The following is a 22,862-nucleotide window of genomic DNA, read 5'->3' on the forward strand; positions in this document are numbered from 1 at the left end:
TTGTCACATGTAACAAATTTCACTTGACACAAGACTCAATGTTGTAATGGTGCATTCACAGATGCTGTTTTTTTGTTTGTTTCGGCTAGCCATATGCCGTCACTACCCGGCATGGTCCCGTCTGTATGCGCGGAAGAGTGTTGCAACATTACATGACATTTGATTTATGACGATGTCCCAATCGAGACAACTTTGTATGTGCGACCTTTCTAAAATGACATTAAGGTAAACGTACCAGTAGTTGACCACTTAAGAAAAAAATTCAACAAAAATAACGATTAACGTTTAGCATTACACCGAAAGTTGGCAAAGCAAGTCTACTCATAATGGATCAAATGTCTTAATTAATATGACAAGACAAAAATTAAGAAAGGGTCTGTTACAAAAAAATTGTGTTCAATTTTTCAAGACCATGTTTTTGTTCCAGTAGTTAACCATCCAAAAAATTGAAAGTTCCAGTAGTTGACCACTATATGTTTCAGTAGTTGACCATGTCTAATCAGGGGTTCCAGTAGTTGACCACTATATTTTTCAGTAGTTGACCATGTCTAATCAGAAGACTTTATGTCGTCAGAGTTGCCTCAGGGCTTCCTGTCAGACCACTCTAGCCCATAGCTACTTGAATCAACTTGGTAGCAATGGGCGGTTCAGTAACAAGTTACATAGGAGAGGATTTTGTTTGACAGCCAATCATCAGCTTTGTTCGGGTAACAAAAGGTGCAAAATTAGTTACTTCAAACTAAAAATACAAAAATATATTTATTTTAGCAACTAAGTACTTACATACTACATAGAAACGCATAGGCTCAGTACTTACCAAAATAAAACTTAACATAAAAATCCTTAGATAATCCAAATAAAGTCCAATTCCGGAACTAAATAAACATTACGAGGTTTGCTTACTTGTGTTGGGTCATTTATGTGAGATACTACCGCCTTCCATTCATAGCTAAGTACATCGGGTCGCTCTGGCCATTTCCATAGTCTCCCGCACTTTTGCATCGATGAAATAGTAGCCTTTACTTTAGAAATATGGACGATTTTCCCCGGGAAGTATTATAATATAATGTTAATTAATGACTTTCATAACGGGCAGCCATCGAGTTTTAGGCTTAAAGCTTTCATCACTAGACTTATGCCATTCACTCTCCGCTGAGTCTGAAATGTCAACACTTGGGTTAGAAGACTCGGAAGAAAAACGCATTTTCTTGACTGCTTTCAATTCCCCCATTTTTTTTCTTCCTTTACTTGCTCATTTAGTTCTTTCTTTCTTTGCCTCTCTGCAGCTCGTTCTTTTTTCAACCGTTCCATTTCTTCTTTCTTCCTCTTTTTGTTTAGGAAATACTCCTTGCAAGGTTTAGCGGAAACACTGGTGGGGGTTTTTTCCCTTTTTTGCTTTCTTCTTGAATTTTTCTTCCCCTTCACCGGGGAAGAAAAAATGTCTCTTGAATGGACTACGAATATTTGATGGACCAGCCACGGGTTCACTGGCGATTGAAGACGAATCACTATCACAAGTCGTTAGACCAGCCACAGGTGCCCTAGCGATTGGAGATGAAACATCATAATAATTCATAGTATTCCAGGCGGCCAAAGACATCATATCATCGGATTCCTCTTCTTGCAATGCCTCATCGATGAGTCTGACCGGGTCAGGTAGAGTGATATTTTCCAACTCATTTTTTACTTTTCGTCACAGTGCGAACAGTGACTTATCATCTTTATCAGGTTCGTTGTTTTTGCGGAATGATTCAAGATTTTCCTTATCAATGTTTTTACTCAGGAACTGTCTCTAAATACCGCTTGAGTTCCTCTGATGTAACCATTGAAGGCACACTTTACGATTCTCCTGGTACTGTTACAGCTTAAGGGCTCCATGGACAAAGTCCACATTTTCGGAAATTTCTTGAGGAATTCTTTTGTACTTGTAGAGGACTGTCGTTGGTGTGACAGCCCCACCGACACTTCCTGTTACTATGACGGTTATGCATTCTTTATCGTCGGCGTTTACCACTGTCTCGATTCCTTTTTTGGCTAAGACCCTGCTCCCCTAGGGGTGGCAGGTTATATGAAAGTATGGTGAAGCAGGCAGGTTAAAAAAGTATGGTGAGGTAGGCTGATAAACAATTTGCGGCAAAACTAACGTTAACATTATTAATTATATGGGTATGTTACAATGACCAAAGTAAATCCTCCGAGATGCCCTGCATTTTTTTTATCGCGTCGCTATTTCTCGGTAAGTTGTCGGCTATTGTTGGCCTGCTTCATTCAGTTGCTATATATTCATTTTTGTTTTCCGAAGAAAAAATGCACAAACCCGTTGATGAAAAAATATTTAAAAAAAGTTGACGCCTAGGTCATCTACTGGACAGAACCACCCTAGACACTTCTAATTAATAAATAATCATCGTTCCATACTTATGAATGTAAAAATTGTTCAAAACTAAGTGAAATAATTTTATTTATTTTATCTAGTAGTTGACCACCCTGTTCAATTACTGAAAAAGTATTAAAAAAAGTTTGAGTAGTTGACCCCCCCAAAAACTTGCTTCCTTGTAAATATAACTTAAAAATTACAAATGATATCGATACTTCAATATTATGACTGCCCGTAATGCATTAACTTGATATTATGAAGTCAAAAACATTAAATTGCCATATGCTTACATCCACTGATATCCTTAACAATCTACTTAAGAAATTAAAAATAAAATGCTATGACGCTCCTATGACATATGGTGATGTGTTAGTTCCTCAATCCGACCACAGATGGCTTCGCTTGTCTCAACTTCACAATTTAGAGCAATCCCGTGTCTACGTTTCTTATTTTGGGCATTTTATTGAAAAAAGGTCAACTACTGGTACATTTACTTTATTAGCTTTTTTTTAATCTCTTCTATTACTAAATACACTACTGTCATTGGGTCCCATGGCCTGTTGTAGTGTTAAAAAGAATATAAATCGAATGGAGATTGTATTAACAAATTTTTAACAAAGAATAGTTGTTAGCTATTCGTCCAACCCATTGGGTCTTTGCACTGAATCGAATACACATTGAAAAACGACATGCATTTTTGACCAGCCGCACGCAGGTTTGAACCCACGACTTACTACAGATTAATTAGCTGCAAGTCCAGTGAATAGACAACAATATTTTTATTATTTATTGTTTTTTAAGGTGGCGGAAGGGGGCAGGATTAAGAAAATCTAGCAGGTGCCACTGACTTTTTTTCCACCACATTTACTTCATCTACTACTTATTGCTTTTCGTCGCTTCAACGAAGACCACATTTTTCCAGATACATTCCTCATACCCAGACACTCCGCACTTTCAGCCCAGCAATAAACACCCGGCCTTCACGTACAATTAAGTGTTCACCTATGAGCCTTATGAGGTCTAGACTCAAACCCCCCTTCTTTTATGTGCGGCTGTGTAATATAAATTTAAAATATTGTGAGTATAAAATATTGCAACCAATTAAATAAAATAAACAGAAATATGTTTTATAAATGCTTTATTCATTCAATAAATATTTTTTGGATGTGGATAATCCAACCAGATATCATTTCCATTTTCTTTGCAATGGTCAAGTTTTATGAGAAAGTTTTTGTTTTGATAAAATCATTTCCATGAAACGTAGCTCGGTCAAGTAAAAATATAATCATTATATAAAAACAATGTGGTAATAACTGAAAAGGAAATGCTAAAATGCAAGGGCAGTGGTGAATGCAATTTGAAATTATTTAATAATAATTTTATTATAATATTTTAACCAGTTGCGGGTGTAGTAGTAGCTTGTGAACTTTCTGTGGCAGCCGATGTGGTGTCTTGAAGGGGTTCCTTGATGGCCAACCAAGGGAGCCTCTTCTGTAATTCCGCCCTGTAAGATAGGTGATCGAACATTGAATTATTAAATACTATTATACGCCATTAATTTCCAATAGCGTGGTTTCTTTTGCAGGTGTGTCACCGATCCTATTAATGTGAACCTACAGCACTATATTGATAAACGAAAAGGAACTAAGTAGGCATTTTAAATTATGACATGCAATTTATATTGAGGTTATAACTCCCCTTTCTATGATATCTCCCCAATGACAATTAATTGTCTTTTGTTTAATTCAGCGATACTCTAAGTAACTAATTAAGTAGGTACATATTGTTAAGAATATTCGATTGGTATGATTTCGACTATTGCCATGTACCTACTCAATAATATTATATTATTGATCAACCGCAGTTTATCCAACCTATCTAGTCGTGTTACTACACATAAAATATGAACCCTTGTACATGAACTAAGCATCACTATTATTACTTACTTACTTTTTATTATTTATAACATTGTAAATAAATCTAATATCATTTAACTCGTTCAAAATTTGCTCAGCTCTACTCTCTGAGTTGTTTCACTGCGGATCGAACTCCCCCGAGTTATTTTCCTTTTATTTACACCATGTCACTATACTTTGAGATTAATTGACGAATAAACAACTCTTACTACCGACATACACTTTCCACTGGACCACGTGAAGTATCGAGGCCCATTGGTAAGAATTTCCATTGCTGAATGGATAACAAGATTATTGGCATACAACAGTAGCTGTACAGCTTAGTAAGTATTGTTCCAGTGCTGCTGTCATGTATATCGGTGTCCCTATAAGTATGATGCATAGTTGTTTAAGTAAGTCATAATATTTTTTACTTACCTGTATCTTGGATGACTGATAGCATATACATATGGGTCTATACAAGCCACAAGTTTACATGCGCATGCAGGTATCATTGTTACCTGAAAAGAAATTTATTACATTATAGCTTGTTAATATAAATAATAAATTGAAATAAAAATTAAAAAAAAAACAATAAAAGTATAGTACCTAATTTAAAATGCTTTAAAAAAAGAGACATATATGGTTGATTTCTGATGATTCCGACTGAGCCATACCGAAACTAGATTCAATATAAACAAAAAAGGTTTGAATTATTTAGGTACATTTTTTTTATTTTTTAAGAGAAATTTAGATTTTTTAAATATAAAACTACAAAATATTTAAAAACTCCTCTGTGACCTTCAAAACAATTAATTAAACCACGTTATTATGATAAACACAACCATAAAATATGTAATCTTAAAATGAGACCCTTCAAGGAATGCGCATTGATTACGTTACACCCATGATGGGCGAACGGTAGCATGTCAGCTTATAATGTTGTGGATCCCAGGATCGAATCTCGGGTCAGGCAAATTCATATGTATTTCAATGAGTATAGACCTAATAGGCTAATATCCATTTCTCAAAAAACAAAATAAATTGTCCATATCCTCTGCCTCTGTAAAAGTCCACATTATGAGCCATATGTATTTGGATTGACTATGGTTATCTTTACTTAATTTTTTTTTCTTTTAATGTCTTTATAATATTTTTAATTTAAAAAGAGATAAATAAAAATTAATATATCCTTTTATTGTTTTTAGATACGCATTGATTAATTAAAACTGTTTCACCTTAATCATAAATAATACTTACTCCTGGAGTAAGAAGTCTATGATCACCAAAAGCTCCGATGAGGGCCAACACCGCATACGGTGTCCAGGATGCCACGAATAGGAAGCAGATGGTGATCGCTGCTTTCGCAATCCTGATCTCGGCAGACTCATTAGCTTGGTTTTGGTTGCTCCTCAAAGACTCAACGTTCATTTTCTTCGCCTGTTCCTTGAGTGTCTTCTCATGATTAATTACATGACTGACAATTTGACTGTAGTAATAGATAATCATTGACATCGGTATAACATAGCTGCAGGTAAATATTACAGCAACAAACATGTGATTGTCGAATGTGTTGGTCAGATAATCGAATGTGCATTGGGTTAAGTATCCCTCTGAAATTAAAGAAACAAACAATTTATTTTTATTAAATACAGTTAAAAGGTTTTTATAAAATACTACTGACTTCGTTCCCATGAAATACGTCATGTCCAGAAACTTGTATGTATGCAGTTTGCCGTATCACAGTTCACCGTGAAATGTTGTATTGGAAATATAAGGCCTTATATTAAAGACGATCCAACCTCTTTGGGTCGTATTATCACCGGCCTTCCGCGCGCTCTGAAGCGGAGATGGCAGGCCGTGATAACGTCAAGGTCAAAGCGGGGGTGGGGGACAGAAACGCACGGGGTATTTGGTCAAGGCTGGTTTATTTTAAGTGGGTACAGGTTATTGTCGTGGCGGTGGGTTGGTCATGGCGATGCAGTCTTTTTGGCTGGCTGTCCGGAATGCTTTAGCTTGGTATCTTGCTTGGCGCCGACACGGTCCTTTTGGCTGGAGAATAGGGGATGCTGGCTTGGCTTCGCGTCCGAGGCGAGCAGAGATCCTGGTTGGTCGACGTGTGATACGAGAGAGAGCTTTTGCGGGCGATGCTGTTGGTTTGGCGTCACGGAAAAGAGAGAGCTTTTCGCGCGCGTCCCACTGTCAGATTGCCGGCATTAACGCGCTCTCTGTTTTACCGATGAATCGACTAGTGGCGGTGCGAGCGACCGTTTTTGACAGGCCGCGTCTGTGTTTGGCGGGATTCTGAAGAATTTGAATTTACGATTCTTTGAGGCGGGCTTCGCTCGGCAGAGGGTTGCGAGAACCGCGTAGAGTGGACGTAGGCTGTGGTATTTTGGGAATTATGATGGTTCGGTCTGCCCTTTGAGGTGGTCTCCTGTGGGAGACCTTCATCTGGTATCAGTATAGTACTGACATAAAATTCATGTCTAAATAAAACACGGTTCTTATCGGTTTACACTTTATAGGAAGCCAGCAGCAAACAAATTTAGAAAATAGGCGATATACTGTATTATTAATTGTTAGGTTAGGTTAGGTTTTCATTCTTGAATTCATGAATTTTGCCAAAGTCAGCTATGAAAATTGAATTAATGTTCATATTGAATTTAACAATATTGAAGACTGTATAGTATACAGTCATCTCTTTCCGATAAGAATGCTCACGGTGAACCATGCCACGGTGAAATGTTTTACGTACAATTTACATGTAACCGAAATATGTAAATAAAAAGTAGAAAGCACACAATGAAAAATAGACTACCATAAAATCACATTGACATATTCAACATGCTGCAATCGAGATGAGTTTAAATTTGAGACCCGACTTAATAGTACAACCCTTGATATTGATTATACAACATTTTTTGTATGATTGAATTGGTAATCATAGAAAAATAATACCTACCTATTCTGTATGTTGAGTCTGATTGTAACTACTGTGCGAAAACATCTTCTTGGCTACGCTTCTAGGCGCTGTTGTTTACTAAATGGGAGGAGCTTGTTAGTTTATAATGGAAGTGCGGTTAAAAATGGGCGGAGCATGTTAGTTCACAGTTTTAACACGTAGTCAAGAAGATGTTTTCGCACTATAGATAATTTTATAGAATTAACGATTAGCTTACCCGGAACAAATCGGCCCCATATTTCAAGAGCAGGCATCACAGCCCAAGGTATCGTATAGGCCCAGATCATTCCCACCATAAATATTGCTTTCGTTCTGGTCAGTTTGCCATCGAATGGTTTAGTGATTGTGTTGAACCTGCAATTTATTATCAAATTTTATATTATAGGTAGGTACTGTATTGCATCGATTATAAGATGCACACTTTTTTTATAATATATTCATAGATTCAATATACCCGTACATTATTTTATCTTACTTACCAAAACAATAATAATTACATTCTTCAATATTAAAATATCGGGAATGTAAAATGAAAATAATTCTGACAGCAAAGTCAAACAAAAGAACATCAAATTAATATTGAATCTAAAATATTATGCAAACTTTGTCTTTATCTGTCATGAAGATTCAAAATTGGAATTGACAGGAAAAATGAATTGAACAAATGTATTTTTCATTATGTAGGTAGATGTCAGTTGGAACCAAGTAGAAAAAGAAATCAAACAAGCATATTTTGACTTTTATAATATACCTACAATATAATAAATCTTTATTACGGAGAGGAATTCATACAACTACAATAAAGAATCGTGTAATATTCATGTGCTTATGTTTGTAATATTACCATCAGAGATTACTCATTTTTCTAAAATATATTATTTTGACACAGTCATTCATTTGTGTGTTCCTATAAAATGTCATTTTTGATAGCGATTGTAAGACACCATCGATTCTAAGATGCACCCCAAATTCAGAGACACTGAAAAACCATTATAATGGTAGAGGTTACAAAAATGTTAAACATACATAGTATCGTACAATATTAAACTACCATTTCTCTATTCATTCTCTTCGTTTACGCGAGTCATCATAAGCAAACGTGTTTACTAGACCACGACTCAACCACAATATAAAAATACTCAATTCTAAATTAAGGTAATTGTGCAGTTCAGTATTTCCTGTAAGTATCTGTATTCTTTAACCTAATCATACATGTTTATATTAAGCTAGTGTAATGTAACTGATAAAGCAAATAATATAGTTATTTAACAAAATCAAACAGGAAAAAAAATTGTGGTGAAGTCATTATACTCTATCCGATTTACGGTGCCAATTGGGTAAAATAAACATTATGTCCTGCTTTGACATTTCGAGACCCTAATACTACAAGATCCTAAGTGTTCATCCTTGAGAAAACAAACCCAACAATGAAGTAATATATTCTAAGCTGCCTCATTTTTACTTTTGTTTCGCCAAGGACAAACACTTAAAACCTTGTAGCTCTCCACTCAATGACCAATAGAATTAGCGTAGTGACACATGGTTTCCAAAATCAACATTGGTTAGAACAATATACTACGATATAATGTTTTACATGCGTTACATGTACAGGTTGGAAAAATAATATGACATATACTTCGCATGAAAGCAAAATACTTAATCTCCTTAATAGTACATACACAATAAATAATTTCCTGTATTTATTATGTTCTATAAGTACCTGTCATAGGCAATGCAGGCATTTGTCATGCCGGCACCAATCCCACTGAGCGACCCCGCAATGCCGAACACTTGACAGGCGGTGACACCAGCCGCAAACCCTCGATGGAAGGAGTTGTAGATGAATATCGGGGTTTTTGCCATCATTATAAAGTCGCACAGGGCCAGGTTCATAACAAAAATATTGCTAGGCGTTTGAAGAGGTTTTGCGCTGGAAACAAAAAAATAAATTGTTTTCATGCGTAGAATACGTGTTTAGCTCTATTTTTTAAAATATTTTGGTTAGAATGCCTACATTCAAATAGCAGTGATTTTACCTTTTGTGATCATCACATAAGTAAAGTCACCACTTAACACGTTCACTGCTGACCAGTTAACTCATTCGCTGCTGACTAGATAATGATTTTTTAATTACCACCTTTAAAATGCACGTTAATAACATTGATCGGCCGCCTGGTCATTACGCGCCAGGTGCGTCTTCAGGATCCAAAGTATTAATTAACACATTTTATTATCATGCTTATAGTATCTAATGGCCACTTGCCAGTCAACGTTGTCGTTGTCAGCGCTAAATGAGAGTAATGGTTTGCTAAAAATAGTTTAAAAATGTACTCACGATGAAAAGACCCACATAACTAGGCCATTTCCGACAAGCGCAAATAGCGTGAATGCAGCGTATACTAATCCAAGAAGAAAATGCATGGAGGCCTCTGGTTCTTGGAATTGTAACCAGTGCTCCGGGATCTGCCGCAATTGGTCCGGAGGAATGTTCCATCCCATGAGACGAATCTCCTCCGCGAGCCTGAAAATAGCAATATTAGTCCGGTATATTATCATCTTTGGCTCCACATCACAGGGTATGCGCCAATTCTAGATTTTATCGCACCTAGCATCCGGTTTTTACACTATCACCTCATCACCACATGTGTCCTGGAGCCTAAATGTATGAAATTTAAGCAAAAAAGGACCACTGGTCCACTGATTAAGTTAGCTAAAAGAGACTTCACATTGCAGGTTCATTTGCAGAAAACTTCACACTACTGCTATGACATTTATTTGTCAAATTTCAGGGACATTCAGGGATTTTTAAAGACAATGTGTCACGATGAGTAGATAAGCTAATAATGTTATAGTTCCGCATTATTATTTAGTTGAAAAATCCTTTAAAATTTGTGTAAAACCATTTATAACTGCATCGAGTAAGATGTAATCACAATGAACATAAATAATTACAAGATAAAAAGAACTTTTTATGTACGTTTTTAAATCTTCTGTTGAATGACTATCAATATAAGAATAAAACTTGACTTGACCAGCATAAACGATCAAAAAAATTTGTACTTGATAGAAATAATACTGAAATGTCATATTGATTTCCATAGTAATGCACGTATATTAATTAATAATTTAGTTGCTAAGACCCACTTCTAGGATTTCTTCCGAAATAACTTTTCACACAAAACAGAATTAACTGAAAATGAAATCAATTCTACTTAAAGATGGCTAAAAGTATTAAAAAAATGCATTGGCATCGTGTTCTGATATATTCTAAAAGTTTCATATGTCTAGCTAGTCGGGAAGTTAGTTAAAAATCGATTTCAAGATTTGTACCGGACAAACAACCACCAGACAAATAAGAATACGAGCTAAGAAAAACGTTGTAAAAATGGCAGCCATTGCGTGTGTCAGAAAATAGGAATGCCAACTAAAAGATGTTAATATTTGTCATTTAACAACTGAATACTTCATGCGTTTGGTAAATAATTTCAAATTTAAAAATAGAAAAATAACATATTATTAGGTTCCTTCAACAATTATTATAGTCTAAATTTTTTGTGCCCACCAAAGTCATACAATTTTATTGAGAAATATTGCTTACCTGGCCTCAGGGCGTAGCACTGACATGTTGCCAAATACGTCATTTTCTATGATCATTTTACTTTCTATTACGGGAATAGTGTGTACAGATTACAGGTGAGAATTTATTGTTACAATTTGGGATACCCGCCCTAGACACTCAGCTCCATGTTCAGCTAAGTGCCCACTGACAGTATTACCAACGGAAGCATCGGTTTATATATTATGTTCGCACTACGCTTTAATTGTATAATTGAGTCTAATCCGGATTTCATTTCAAACAGACACAAATCCTCGATAGCCTGTATTCATTAAATCAAATCCAAGATGTTTCTTCACAATCTGCTGCAGTGATAGTAAACCGGGGGTGGTCAATCTGGTCCCTACCGTCCACTAGTGGGCGTTCCAGCTTTTATGGTGGGCGGTAGTGGTTTTAAAAACATTATATTTTCATAAAATTCCCCGTGACAATTTAAATTTAAGAAAATATACTATTTGTATCCTGTAATGTAAATTGAACCAGATATCCAATATTTAGTTTCGCAGCATTAGCCTCAGGATCTCATTAATAATTTAATTAATTACTTAAATATAATTTCATCAGACTTCAGAAGTATAAATAAAAAGATAGATTTAACTACAGTAAGTTGTTTTATGATTTATTCTGCCAAGCTTAGCGAAAGTCTGACATAAAGTATTTGGTGAGTAATTATTATTATATGCTTTAACTTGCTGTATGTAAGTCTGCTTTATAAATTTTATGAAGTAAAGTTACTTCCCTACTTTATAAATCACCATTGCTGTGGAACCGGTGGGCGGTTAGAAAATTTTACTACTAACAGAGATACAAAAGTGGGATATAAAAAGGTTGACTACCCCTGTAGTAAACCCTTTTCTGTAGATGGGTCAAAATTGAATGTTGTATTTTTTACCCCAAATCATGGGTCAAATATTGAATTTTTTGGTAAATTTTATTCAATCTTTTAACATATTATAAACAGCTTAGATCAATCCACTGCTGGATAAAGACATCTCCAAACTGATTCCATGCCTTTCAGTTGTGTGAGTTGCGTTGCTATGCACTTTGGGAGAATTGAATTATTACTGTCTGATTAGATTTAATTTTCAGTAATTTTCTACCTCTTTTTAACCTAGGTAAATCAGAAAAATAAAAATAAATTATAAAAAAATTCACTCAAAGTAGGTACCTACTTGCGTTTAGTTGGAAGAGAGCCCCATCTGTGAAGTTATGGGTTGCGAGTTTGATCTTGTTACTGGTAAAGTCTACTTATTGTTTTTTTCCAATTGGCCAAAAGTATTAAAAGAATGCATTGGCATCGTGTTCTGATATATTCTAAAAGTTTCAAATGTTTAGTTAGTCGGAGTTAGTTAAAAATCGATTGCAAGATTTGTACCGGATAAACAACCAACGGACAAAAGAATACGAGCTAATAAAAACGTTGTAAAATCAACATCATTATAAAAAACTAGTGTCATATCCAAAAGTTTTTACAGTAAGTATTGTAGGGATAAAATAGTCTTAATACAATTTATGAAAGCTTAATACATTTCAACATTCATTTGAAGCTAGAAATTATCACGTTCTGCATGGGTCTGCCATCACTGATCTATGAACAATACAGTCATATTGTGTTTGGATTGTGAGTGTATTGTATAAATGATTACGGCAACATTATGGATTAGCTGAAAGCTTGGATAATTATAAATGTATATGGCTTCATTTGAGCCTTACAGAACAAATTTGCACTGATTAGCGAATACTGTCCTATGTGAACAGTTAGATTAAATACATTTCTTTCATAGTTTGACCTAATTATATAACCTCCCTTCATAAAATAGACTGCTGCACCCCACCCCTTAGAAGTTAACCAAAATACATTTTTTTAATATTTGCTCATTGTTCAGCGCTTTAATTCCTCTCTATTTGAGACAAGGAGACAAGAATGTACGAAAAATATCTAAATTCTTGTAACTTTATTACTATTAGAAACATTATTCTGGCATATAATTTAGGAAATGCCTCATGTAAAAAATAACAAAAAGAGATTGCCTGAAGTCTCCCTATAAAGTCGGTACCTGATTTCACATCATTAAATTTCTTTCACCACTGACATGGAAAATGTCTTGCGCACGTATGTAAAAGTATTATTTCCTCAAATAATAATTAAAGAAATCATCCAAATGCCCTAGAATGTCTTCTAAAACCTTCCAATAAATCTTTTTCATGCTTTGCAAAAATGAATCACCACAATATATAAATATGCGGGTATAATTTAATTAATAACGCATGACATTTCTAGAGCCTATACACGTGCATGGATTTACTGTCAGCAATAGTGGCCGATTGTCGCACAAATCTCATTTTTCAAGTGTCAGCGAGACACGTTTGTGGTTTTTGCATGCGCGTTTTGTGTGCTTCGCGGTGTAGTTTATATTTTTTCCGGCAGGTTTGCGACCAACATGTAATGCCAGTTGCAACTATCACAATATGAGAGTTCAGAAGCCAGAAGCCAAACTTTTTTAATCCCTGCATGCAGTGTTGCAACTACAAGACAATAAGTGTTTCTTGGTATGGTGCAATAAGATTCATTGGTATGGCGCAACAATACGTACTGCCAGCTATAAATCATAAATCCACGCACATATTGTAAACCAACTATAATGCCATTTTTATTTGTTTTGTTCATCTGTCATCGACTTCAACGTTGTAATGCTTTTAAAATTGGAATTCTGTAGAAGGGCTAGGTAAAATTATATATAAGATGGGTTAAGAAAAATGGCTATTATGAAATGTTTAAAACATTATTTTATTTATAACAAACAACAACAATACATTGATTTAAATATTTCATTATTAATTTGTGGCTAAAGGGTAAAATAATTATTTAGTACCCTTGGGGTTGTTACAGAAACAGTCAGGTTTATACATTTAACAGTCATTGGATAGGGTAACATCTATTTACACCTACGTACATTATAATATTTATTATTTCATTATAAATCTCAATTTTATTCGATATTATAATTATATATTTATTATTAATAATATAATAATTATTATTATCTTTAATACTTCAATTGAGACCAGTGCTTTTTTCTGTAGAATTTACTTCTACGGTGATTCACTAACATCCAGAGTAATTTTTACAATGTGCAGCATAAAACATGTAAAGTAAGAACCAAATGTTTTTAGAGCAATTTCTTTCTTAAATTTTAACCATCATAAATAATTATTGTTTTATAATATCAAAAGGCATCTATATAAATATTAATATTGACAATGCTAAGCCAAAAGGGTGTGAGTCACAGTTTTACATGAGAGCAATTTATTTGAAAGAAGCATTTTAATGGGTTAATCATATTTTATTAGACCGCCAAACAATGTGTCACGGAATAACTCTTAAGTCTGAGGCACATATAGATACATGTTACGGTGCTTGTCGTCTGCTGTCACGGGCTGCTGCTACGGGAAAAGAGTGTGTAATGTCGTTGTTTTTGGTGTTTAAAATTTTATCAGACTGATGCTCCCATCCCGTAGCACATTGTGAACCTTTAAACGAACATTGTCAGTCGGAAAAATCTGCCGTAATCATTAAAACAAGAATGAGCGCACTTCACGTTGAACTGCACTGCATCGGTACTTGCATGATTCAATGAACGACAATTGAACGTTTTTATCATATTCCACATGCCAACACTTTTCGTCTGTCACGTCAAACTGTCAAACTGACGTTCTTTTTTGTTTTAAGCAGTTGGCACTATGTATTTTCTATGAGAATGTTGTCTATTATCTATGGTCTGCAGGTTGTGTTCTATTATCTATGAATATCATGCCGCATGTATTTTAACGTACGCACACGCAGAAAATGTTAAAATTAATTGAAATTAGCATGAATAATTAATAATAATTCAAATTACTAATACATTATTGTAGGCACTCTTCATCAGTGTCATTATTCAGTGAATTTAGGAGACACGTTCAAAATATTCTGCAAAATAAACGAATTATCGCCGTGAGTTCATGTGATAGTCCGCGACATGCACCTCAATGTGGGTGGGCCTTTACTGACAGTTTTGGGATGCTTTCTTCCCATAATGTCCCTGACAACTTCTATATATTTGAATAGAAGATGACAAGCTATAGAGACTTTTTGTTTTGGCAACATTTTTGTTGTTATTTTATACCTTTTAATAGTAAAGTATTAATTTTTGCAGTAAGTACATAATATTTGGTAATGCATTCTGCAAACTTCAATAACACAAAGCACTGATCGCTATTATTCATAATAATATTATGGCTTGAAGATTATCATTAAGTTATATAATTTTATTACACATGCTGCAATTTTGAGCGCCAAGATATCTTTTATATTCCATCAATAGATGGCAATATTTTAAGCAAAATAAAAAAAGACCCACTAACCCGTAAATTACTATTATTGGGGCTAAGGCCGAGATGCATAGAATATCACTAATCAGAAATCACTAAACACTAATTATTAATGTATGGTGTTTAGAGTGTATGTGTGCATCGTACAACGAATAACCTGCAAATCTGACAGTTATATTTGTATTATATTATGGCAATATTTTTTAAAATCGTTTACTTGCTTTTGACAAAGTAAAATTATTTCAAGTAAGTATCAATTATAGCCGAAAACATGGAAGATTAGCAGTATTTAATACGTCTGATTATATTGTCAAAAGTGTTGACATCTGTGTATTAATTATGTAAACAGACACCATCTTTAAACAAACTTTATTGCCATGTCAATAAAAAATATACGAATGACACTAAATAGACTGAATCCGCAATGTGCCCATTTATTCAATAAGCAACTATTAAATTATTATTTAAAGTTTGTATTAACTATAATTAACTTATAATGATTTAATGTAAGATCGATATTCTATGCTTCTCGGCATAAGAAAATAATATTATAATCACCGTGTTTTTATTAGAATTTTAAAGACGATATCTAGTGTTAGAATACATGCTGTAATTCTTCTTATACATCTTTGTCATAATATATCTAGGCGAGAGAAAGGAATGTTAATAATTCAAATGTGATAGATCAATAGCATTAATCCACAAAGCAGTATAACTACAGATAGCTTGTTTTACTAGTTTGCAAAAATTACTGCCATCTTGGTTTTAAAAGCTCATCCATATTTTCCACAAATTATTGGCCATTCATGAAAGAAAATATTTTTAATTCAATGGATATGACATTATTAATATTGTACTTAATTGAAAAATTCAATTTTATCTATGTTTTGATTATTACACTAGGGTACAAATATATAAAACACTATGTAAAAAAAATAGTTATAAAGATTATTATAAACGGTGGTGTACATAACAATAAAATTATCTAATATTTTGTTTGTGAAAAAAGGATTAAATAAATTTGAAAAATTTACGAATAAAGTGAATGTGAAATTTTACATTCTGAACAATAGTTCGAAGATAAAATTTATGTTCTGTTTCAGTCTCAGTATAATTTTGAAACATACATAAACATATCTAGTGGAATTCATTAATACTTTTTGTATTACAACACTAATTTTATTGATGATGAAAGCTTTTATTCTAGTCGAATTGGCATCCAGACAAAAGTTGATATTCTATGGTTCATTGTTTTACATTTGTAGCATTAGTTAGTGCAGCCCTAGAAAATAAATGTCAGAGCACAAAAGTGTCAAAGAATCATAAGTGTAAAGTCAATTTCATTATTTGGATTAGTAACATTATTTTTGACTTCACTTTCATAATTATATTTAGGATCCACCGCTGTAGATGAAGATTTTCAATGCTTTTGAATGTATCGGTGTCCTTCCTATGTTATATTTAACTGTAATAATGCGGTTGGTGTCTTAGGCATAAAGCCCACCAAAAAAGCGTTCGGTGCGCTCACTACTGAGTAGGCCCCCTCCCACCCGCGCATTACCCTTCACCTATGTAATAAGGGACTCAAGGAGCACAAAATAATTATGATTATCAGCGTCTCTCATAACAAAGCAATAAAAATATTATTAAATTTCTCGGGGCTTGTAATTAATATCGGACACGCAATAACTAAACAAAGAGTTCATTGTTCTTAAATAATGGCTTCTCGCCCGTCTTATCGACGACGGTTCGAGGAGCGTGATTTTGCTTGCCGTGTTCAATGAATGGACTACGTTGTATTTTCGTTAATTCGTATCGCTGAGAAGCCAAAAACGGTGACTCATGGGGCAGGCGGGCACAAAGCGTCGTCAAATCCAGTGTGCGCTGGCGTATTTGATTACGTTGTATTTTCGACGATTCACATAGAAAATGCGCAAGCGCCCCGTAAGCCTGCTTTAGTGGACTTTATGCCTTAGGGTCAAAGAAACCTATCTTAATTTTTTGTAATTTTAAGTTTTAGTATTGTACTTGACATAAAATGACATATTACATTAAGTGATAAAATCAACAGATAAAAGATAGTTCAATACATATCTCCTCAAAACACTTTCTTGGTAATGTCAGTGGAATGTAAATTTACTTGTGTTTGTGGTTTTCCGTAAAGTAAACAAAAATGAGACTCATACGATCTATCTACTTCATTAAGGGAGGCAGTACCTACTGCATATTGAATAATATGTTAATATTTAAATAAACATACAGTAAAATCTCGATATAACAAACTAATATGGGTGAGGGTGTGTCTGTTAACGCCGAAAGTCCGTTATATAACAGAAATCCTATTTATTCGTCTTCGGATGATATCTGGATCATCACACCCATTGTGGAGTGATGTTTATGTTCAATGTCGACGCACTTCCTTTCAGTAACCCTGCTTTGAAAAAGAATCAAGTTTTGTTTGCACTTTTGAAGTCTGCAATGTTTTTTTATAAACAACTCTATAAAATTACGAAAATGCATGTAATATAGTTGAATTTTGTTATCTGACAAATAGTCAATAAAATTAGATCGTCGAGATGCGATCTTATCACTCTATCTTCTATTTTACTTTCAGTCATGATGTGATACCCAGGATCGCCTTCATCTTCTTCTAACCATTGTAAACTTATTGAATGGAGTAATAAAATGCATCCATTTTAAACAAATTAAACAGCTGCTTGTGCAGCTGTGTGAATCAGCGGCCAGCGTTGCAAACGTCAGTGCTATGTTCAGTCTACAAGTAGGACGTGATTACCACGTGCAGAACATTGCTTACAAGCGATGACACTTGGACTTAAACATGTATGACATTAACAGGATATTTTTAAGAATTTTCACATTTGACCGGATAGTTTGTATGTTGTATCCAAAGTCCGTTATATTTAGATTCTACTTTACTGTACTTTGAAATAATTAAAACATAAATTCAATCCCAACTGTTTATAATAATACAATATGCCGAAGGATATAAAATAACAAATTAAAAATATAACTATGGATTAAAAAAATGCAAGTAGAATGAATGATGCTTATTACTACATACATTAATATAAATTATATGGTGATGGAAACAATTTTTTCCGACTGGGCATTTTTAATTATTATAATAGGTACTACAGGTGTGTATATATATCAAAACCCTGTGTCATTACATCCTACTAAAATTACAATACTTTTATAAATTTTTATACTAAAGCTAGGCCGTTTCATTTATTATAGCTTATGTACGGACAAATTGAAAGTGCTATTACAATAATATAATATGTATTTGACATAAAGTAGTGTTTCAATATTAAAAATTAATTGTAAAGCCTTTTACAATGTGTCATTCAGATTCAACTGTAACCCAATCTGTAATAATAGCCCGTTTACACATGCATAGATTTACTGCTGATAGTAAGTATTATCGTGGCCATAACAAGAAAATGTATGTGTAAACATTTATTATTCTGCAGATGCAAGATTGCTTGCATGAATAAAAAAAGTTCAGAAGCTTCTGAATTTTCATGCGACAGTTGGGTTTTTTCGATATGCGTCTGCGCAGTAGAACGATAGTGACGAACCAGCTGGCGAAAAAATGAACCACACGCGCAGAGACTCATTTTGAGGTTAACCGATTTTTACGACCTGTCAAATAGTATCATAAAATGACAATATTGCGTCTCGCTTACTCTTGAAGAATGAGATTGGAGAGACAGTCAGCACTTTTATGTGTAAACAGTTATTGTCGGAATAAAATACACACTATTGCTGCCAGTAAATCCATGAACGTGTATAGGCGCTATAATAATTAGAACTTCATCGGGCAATACCTTCTTTTCATTGTTTATAGCTTTAAATTCAGGGTTTCTTAACCTATGGGTCGTGAAATATTTTCAACAATTGAGTCTTTTACTAGCTAAGCCAGTTTTTTTTATTTTCGAGTAAATCACGTAAAACTGTTTTATGCGTTTACGATAATGCTGAAAGGTGACGTTTGTATAGCAATTTAAACGTATGCTAATAATCATGGTTTGAATCACGAATTCTGATTGGTCGGCTATGTAGAGCGGATTTAGTAAGCTGTTATTTATCCTAGAGCAGATTTGGTGACTCAAGTCAATATTCATTTTGATTTTTTGATGAAACTGGTCAGAATTTAAAACTCGCATCTCGATAGGCTGGTAGACCTATCGATATAGCACATACGTACATTCAAAACTAATTTTATTGAAAAATCGCCCAGAGTGGGTTTGGCGATTAAGTGACTCTAATATTATATTATGTTACAACTGTATAAAAGTCATTTTAAAAACAATTCGAGTCACTACTAATTGTTAAAACTAATAGCTACTCGGTATACAGATTTCATCAAATCTTATTGTGGCGATTTCTTAATACTGTATTTATGTATTGTGACGTGACCAAGTTACACTATGACTGTTGCATTATCATTATTACCTACTATTGCCCTTTGCAACAACAAATTCATTGTAAAGGTTCAAATTAATAAGATTTAATATTGTTACCTATGCTATGGTATTATCAAGAGGTTAAGAAACCCTGTTTGAACTGCTATTTTCATGATATCATCAATACCTGTCTCTTTCTTTACAGTCCAACAGTGGCGAAGAGCCAGGTAGGCTGTTGATCCAATATAAAAATAGTGCACAGTAAACTTTGTCAGTCATACATATTTTGTTTTCTTTGAACTAACAATACAATTTGCGGATGGTGCTGGTTTAGTTTTTCAAATTCAATTTAACCCTGCCTAACCAAACCAGTGAGGGTAGGCTGTGGAGAGCCGACAAAAATAGTGTACACATTATCAGTGGTACTTAATAATGGTTTTCATTAAATTAAGAGTATAAATTGCAGATGGTGTTGGATAGTTATTACAACGTTTTTATTAGATTGTATTCTTATATGTCCGGTGGTTGTTTATCCGGTACAAATCTTGCAATCGATTTTTAACTAACTTCCCGACTAGCTAGACATTTGAAACTTCAAGAATAAATCAGAACACAATGCCAATGCATTTTTTAATACTTTTAGCCATCTTTAAGTAGAATTGAATTCATTTTCAGTTAATTCTGTTTTGTATGAAAAGTTATTTCGGAAGAAATCCGTAATCCAATCCACTATTATTGGTTGCTAGGGGTCTGGGGTCCTAGCAACTAAATTATTAATATAAACGTGCGTTACTATGGAAATCATAATGACATTTCATTATTATTTCTATCAAGTACAATTTTTTTTGATCGTTTAAGCTAGTCAAGTCAAGTTTATATGATTGAACAGAAAATTTAAAAATGTTGTATATAAAAAGTTCTTTTTATCTTGTAATTATTTTTAAATTCATGTTATCCCTACCTAAAACATAGCATAATAGATAAATAATATTCTTCTATCTATAAATTTTAGATATTTTATAGATAGAATATATTGACACCTCCTACGTAAAAGGTTGGAACTGAGTTTTTGGCTATTTTGACATCATTACCTTTTATTAAATAATTATAAAGATAATAAAACGATGATATTAGAAAAAAAAATCAAAAATCCAATCAATACTTTAGGCATAACTAAAAAATTACGATTCCAGCATTAAAATTAACATTGTGGTGTCGATGTCATTATTAGAATCGTACTACTGAAAAGTTACATTTTGCAGTTCCGACCTTATACGTAGGTGTCGATATAGTTATCTATTATGACTTGATGTACGCAGGGTTTAATTGAATTTTAAAAACTAACCAACATTATCTGCAATTTGTAGTATTATTTCAATGAAAACAAATACATCGGATCTTAACAGACTATCTCCAACATCGCCACTGCGGGCCTTTCGACCCCCCCCTTTCTCTTCCGGTCTAGACTCTGTTGGGTGCTTTGGTTTCTCCTCTCCATATTTATATGTTCTATGGGGCGAACATGTATTGAGAAGAAGAAAAAAGTATGAACAGATTAGATAGATGGTTGTAGGTTGAATATTATCTACTGGTAATACAAAGAATTGTCTTATATTTGAATATAATAAATTGTCTTATAATGAGATATTTTATATAATATTCATCTATTATCTTATCGTCCATATTTATTAACTAACAGTGACAGTTATAAAAGAAGTCAGACATTTTCATTAGAATAATCGAATGATCTAAATACGATTATAAATTACATTGTAGCTAATAATATTCATTGATGGATTTATTATAATTTAATTTCACAGCTGGAATTGATGAATCACATTAAATTTATAAATATTTACATTTTGTTTTTATATTACTACATTAATTAATGTTTACATTTTTGACAGATATCCGCAAGACGGTTAAGTACTAATATTCTTAAAAAAAAATAAAACATGTTTGTTGTCAATCACCCAATTTAAAATAGGTATATACCAGTGGAGTACGGTCTATAGATGTTGTAGATGGAGAGCATACCCAGAATTAATTGATTTGTAAATGTAAGTATTGGGTAGGTATGTAATTGGGACTTGAATATTTTTAAAATCTCATTATGCTACCACCCCTCAATACCATATACTGTATTACTTCATTGGTTGCCCGCCAAGACTCAATTATTAGCTACAAACAATTAGAAGCATGGCCCCCACAAGAGGGGGGGGGATGATAGGGCTCTAGCCTGGAGGCCCTAACTCTGGAGAGGCCCGGTGAAGCGAGTCGACCAGATAAGTGAGATAAACACGCATCACAAATTCGCTTAAATAGTAAAAAAAGTCGCCTGAGGCGCTATTTTCATTCAATAATGTTATTGCTTAAAATTATGTGGTTGTACGATACAATTTTTAATTGTGTATCGATGTTCGACAACTCCATAATTAAATAGACGTAAAAATATACACATTGAAGTTAATGGCCCCACCAAATCACACCCGCCCCGCACCACACCCGGTCTAAATCGGACGAATCACGGGATCCTACATTTGTGTGAAGTATCATTTTTATTTTTATGACTGGGAATGTCTCAGGAGCAGTTACCCAAGACTAAGGTCGCCATGCACTCAAATGTGCATTCACTGAATTTACATGACTTTAAGTTAAGGTACTCATGGAAGAGATGACCACGTAGAGACAATTTTAAAAATTTATAGTAAGTAACAAATTAAAGCTAATACAAAACTGCTGAACATTCTAAGTTAAGAGATCTTCACGTTGGCAGTATGATGCCGCAAATTTTCTAAATGCAATAAAATTGGCCTTTACAATACACATTAATTTTACCGCGCACACCATTTGGAAAACGCTATTGTAGGCGTCACACTGCGTTTATCCTAAGCAATAGGTAGGGGGGCCCACCAAAGATCCTAGCCTGGGGGCCTGCTTCAGAATGTGGGGGCCATGATTAGAAGATAATTGTAGTGGAACAATTTCACCGGTTCTATGCCTTTAGCGAGTTATCTCACCCTATGAGGCCGTGATCGAAAGGTCGCACATACAAATTTCGCGAGTTATCTCGTCCGACTTCAAACTCAAATTACTAGCCACTGTCGATTGATTTGCATAATCTAAAAAATGAAACACACAGCGACATCTATTTGAATAATTATAAAATACTAAGTTACAAATTATCGGTATTACAGAGATTGTAGTA

General features: G+C 34.0%; 1 protein-coding gene across 1 annotated transcript; it reads right to left on the reverse strand.

Moving 5' to 3' along the window:
• Positions 1-3,499: 3,499 nt before the first annotated feature.
• Rh3 (Rhodopsin 3) lies at positions 3,500-10,891 on the reverse strand. The gene is made up of 7 exons (XM_085960102.1): positions 10,836-10,891; positions 9,573-9,758; positions 8,958-9,167; positions 7,455-7,591; positions 5,533-5,885; positions 4,711-4,793; positions 3,500-3,881 (listed from the first exon to the last, which is right to left on the reverse strand). The coding sequence occupies exons 1-7, from the start codon at positions 10,889-10,891 to the stop codon at positions 3,770-3,772; spliced, it is 1,137 nt and encodes a 378-aa protein (XP_085816228.1). The 3' UTR covers positions 3,500-3,769.
• Positions 10,892-22,862: the final 11,971 nt, after the last annotated feature.

This window comes from Rhyacophila brunnea, unplaced genomic scaffold, assembly GCF_057557595.1.
Source record: "Rhyacophila brunnea isolate RB1 unplaced genomic scaffold, BYU_Rbru_1.0 scaffold_9, whole genome shotgun sequence".
Lineage (NCBI taxonomy): Eukaryota > Metazoa > Arthropoda > Insecta > Trichoptera > Rhyacophilidae > Rhyacophila > Rhyacophila brunnea.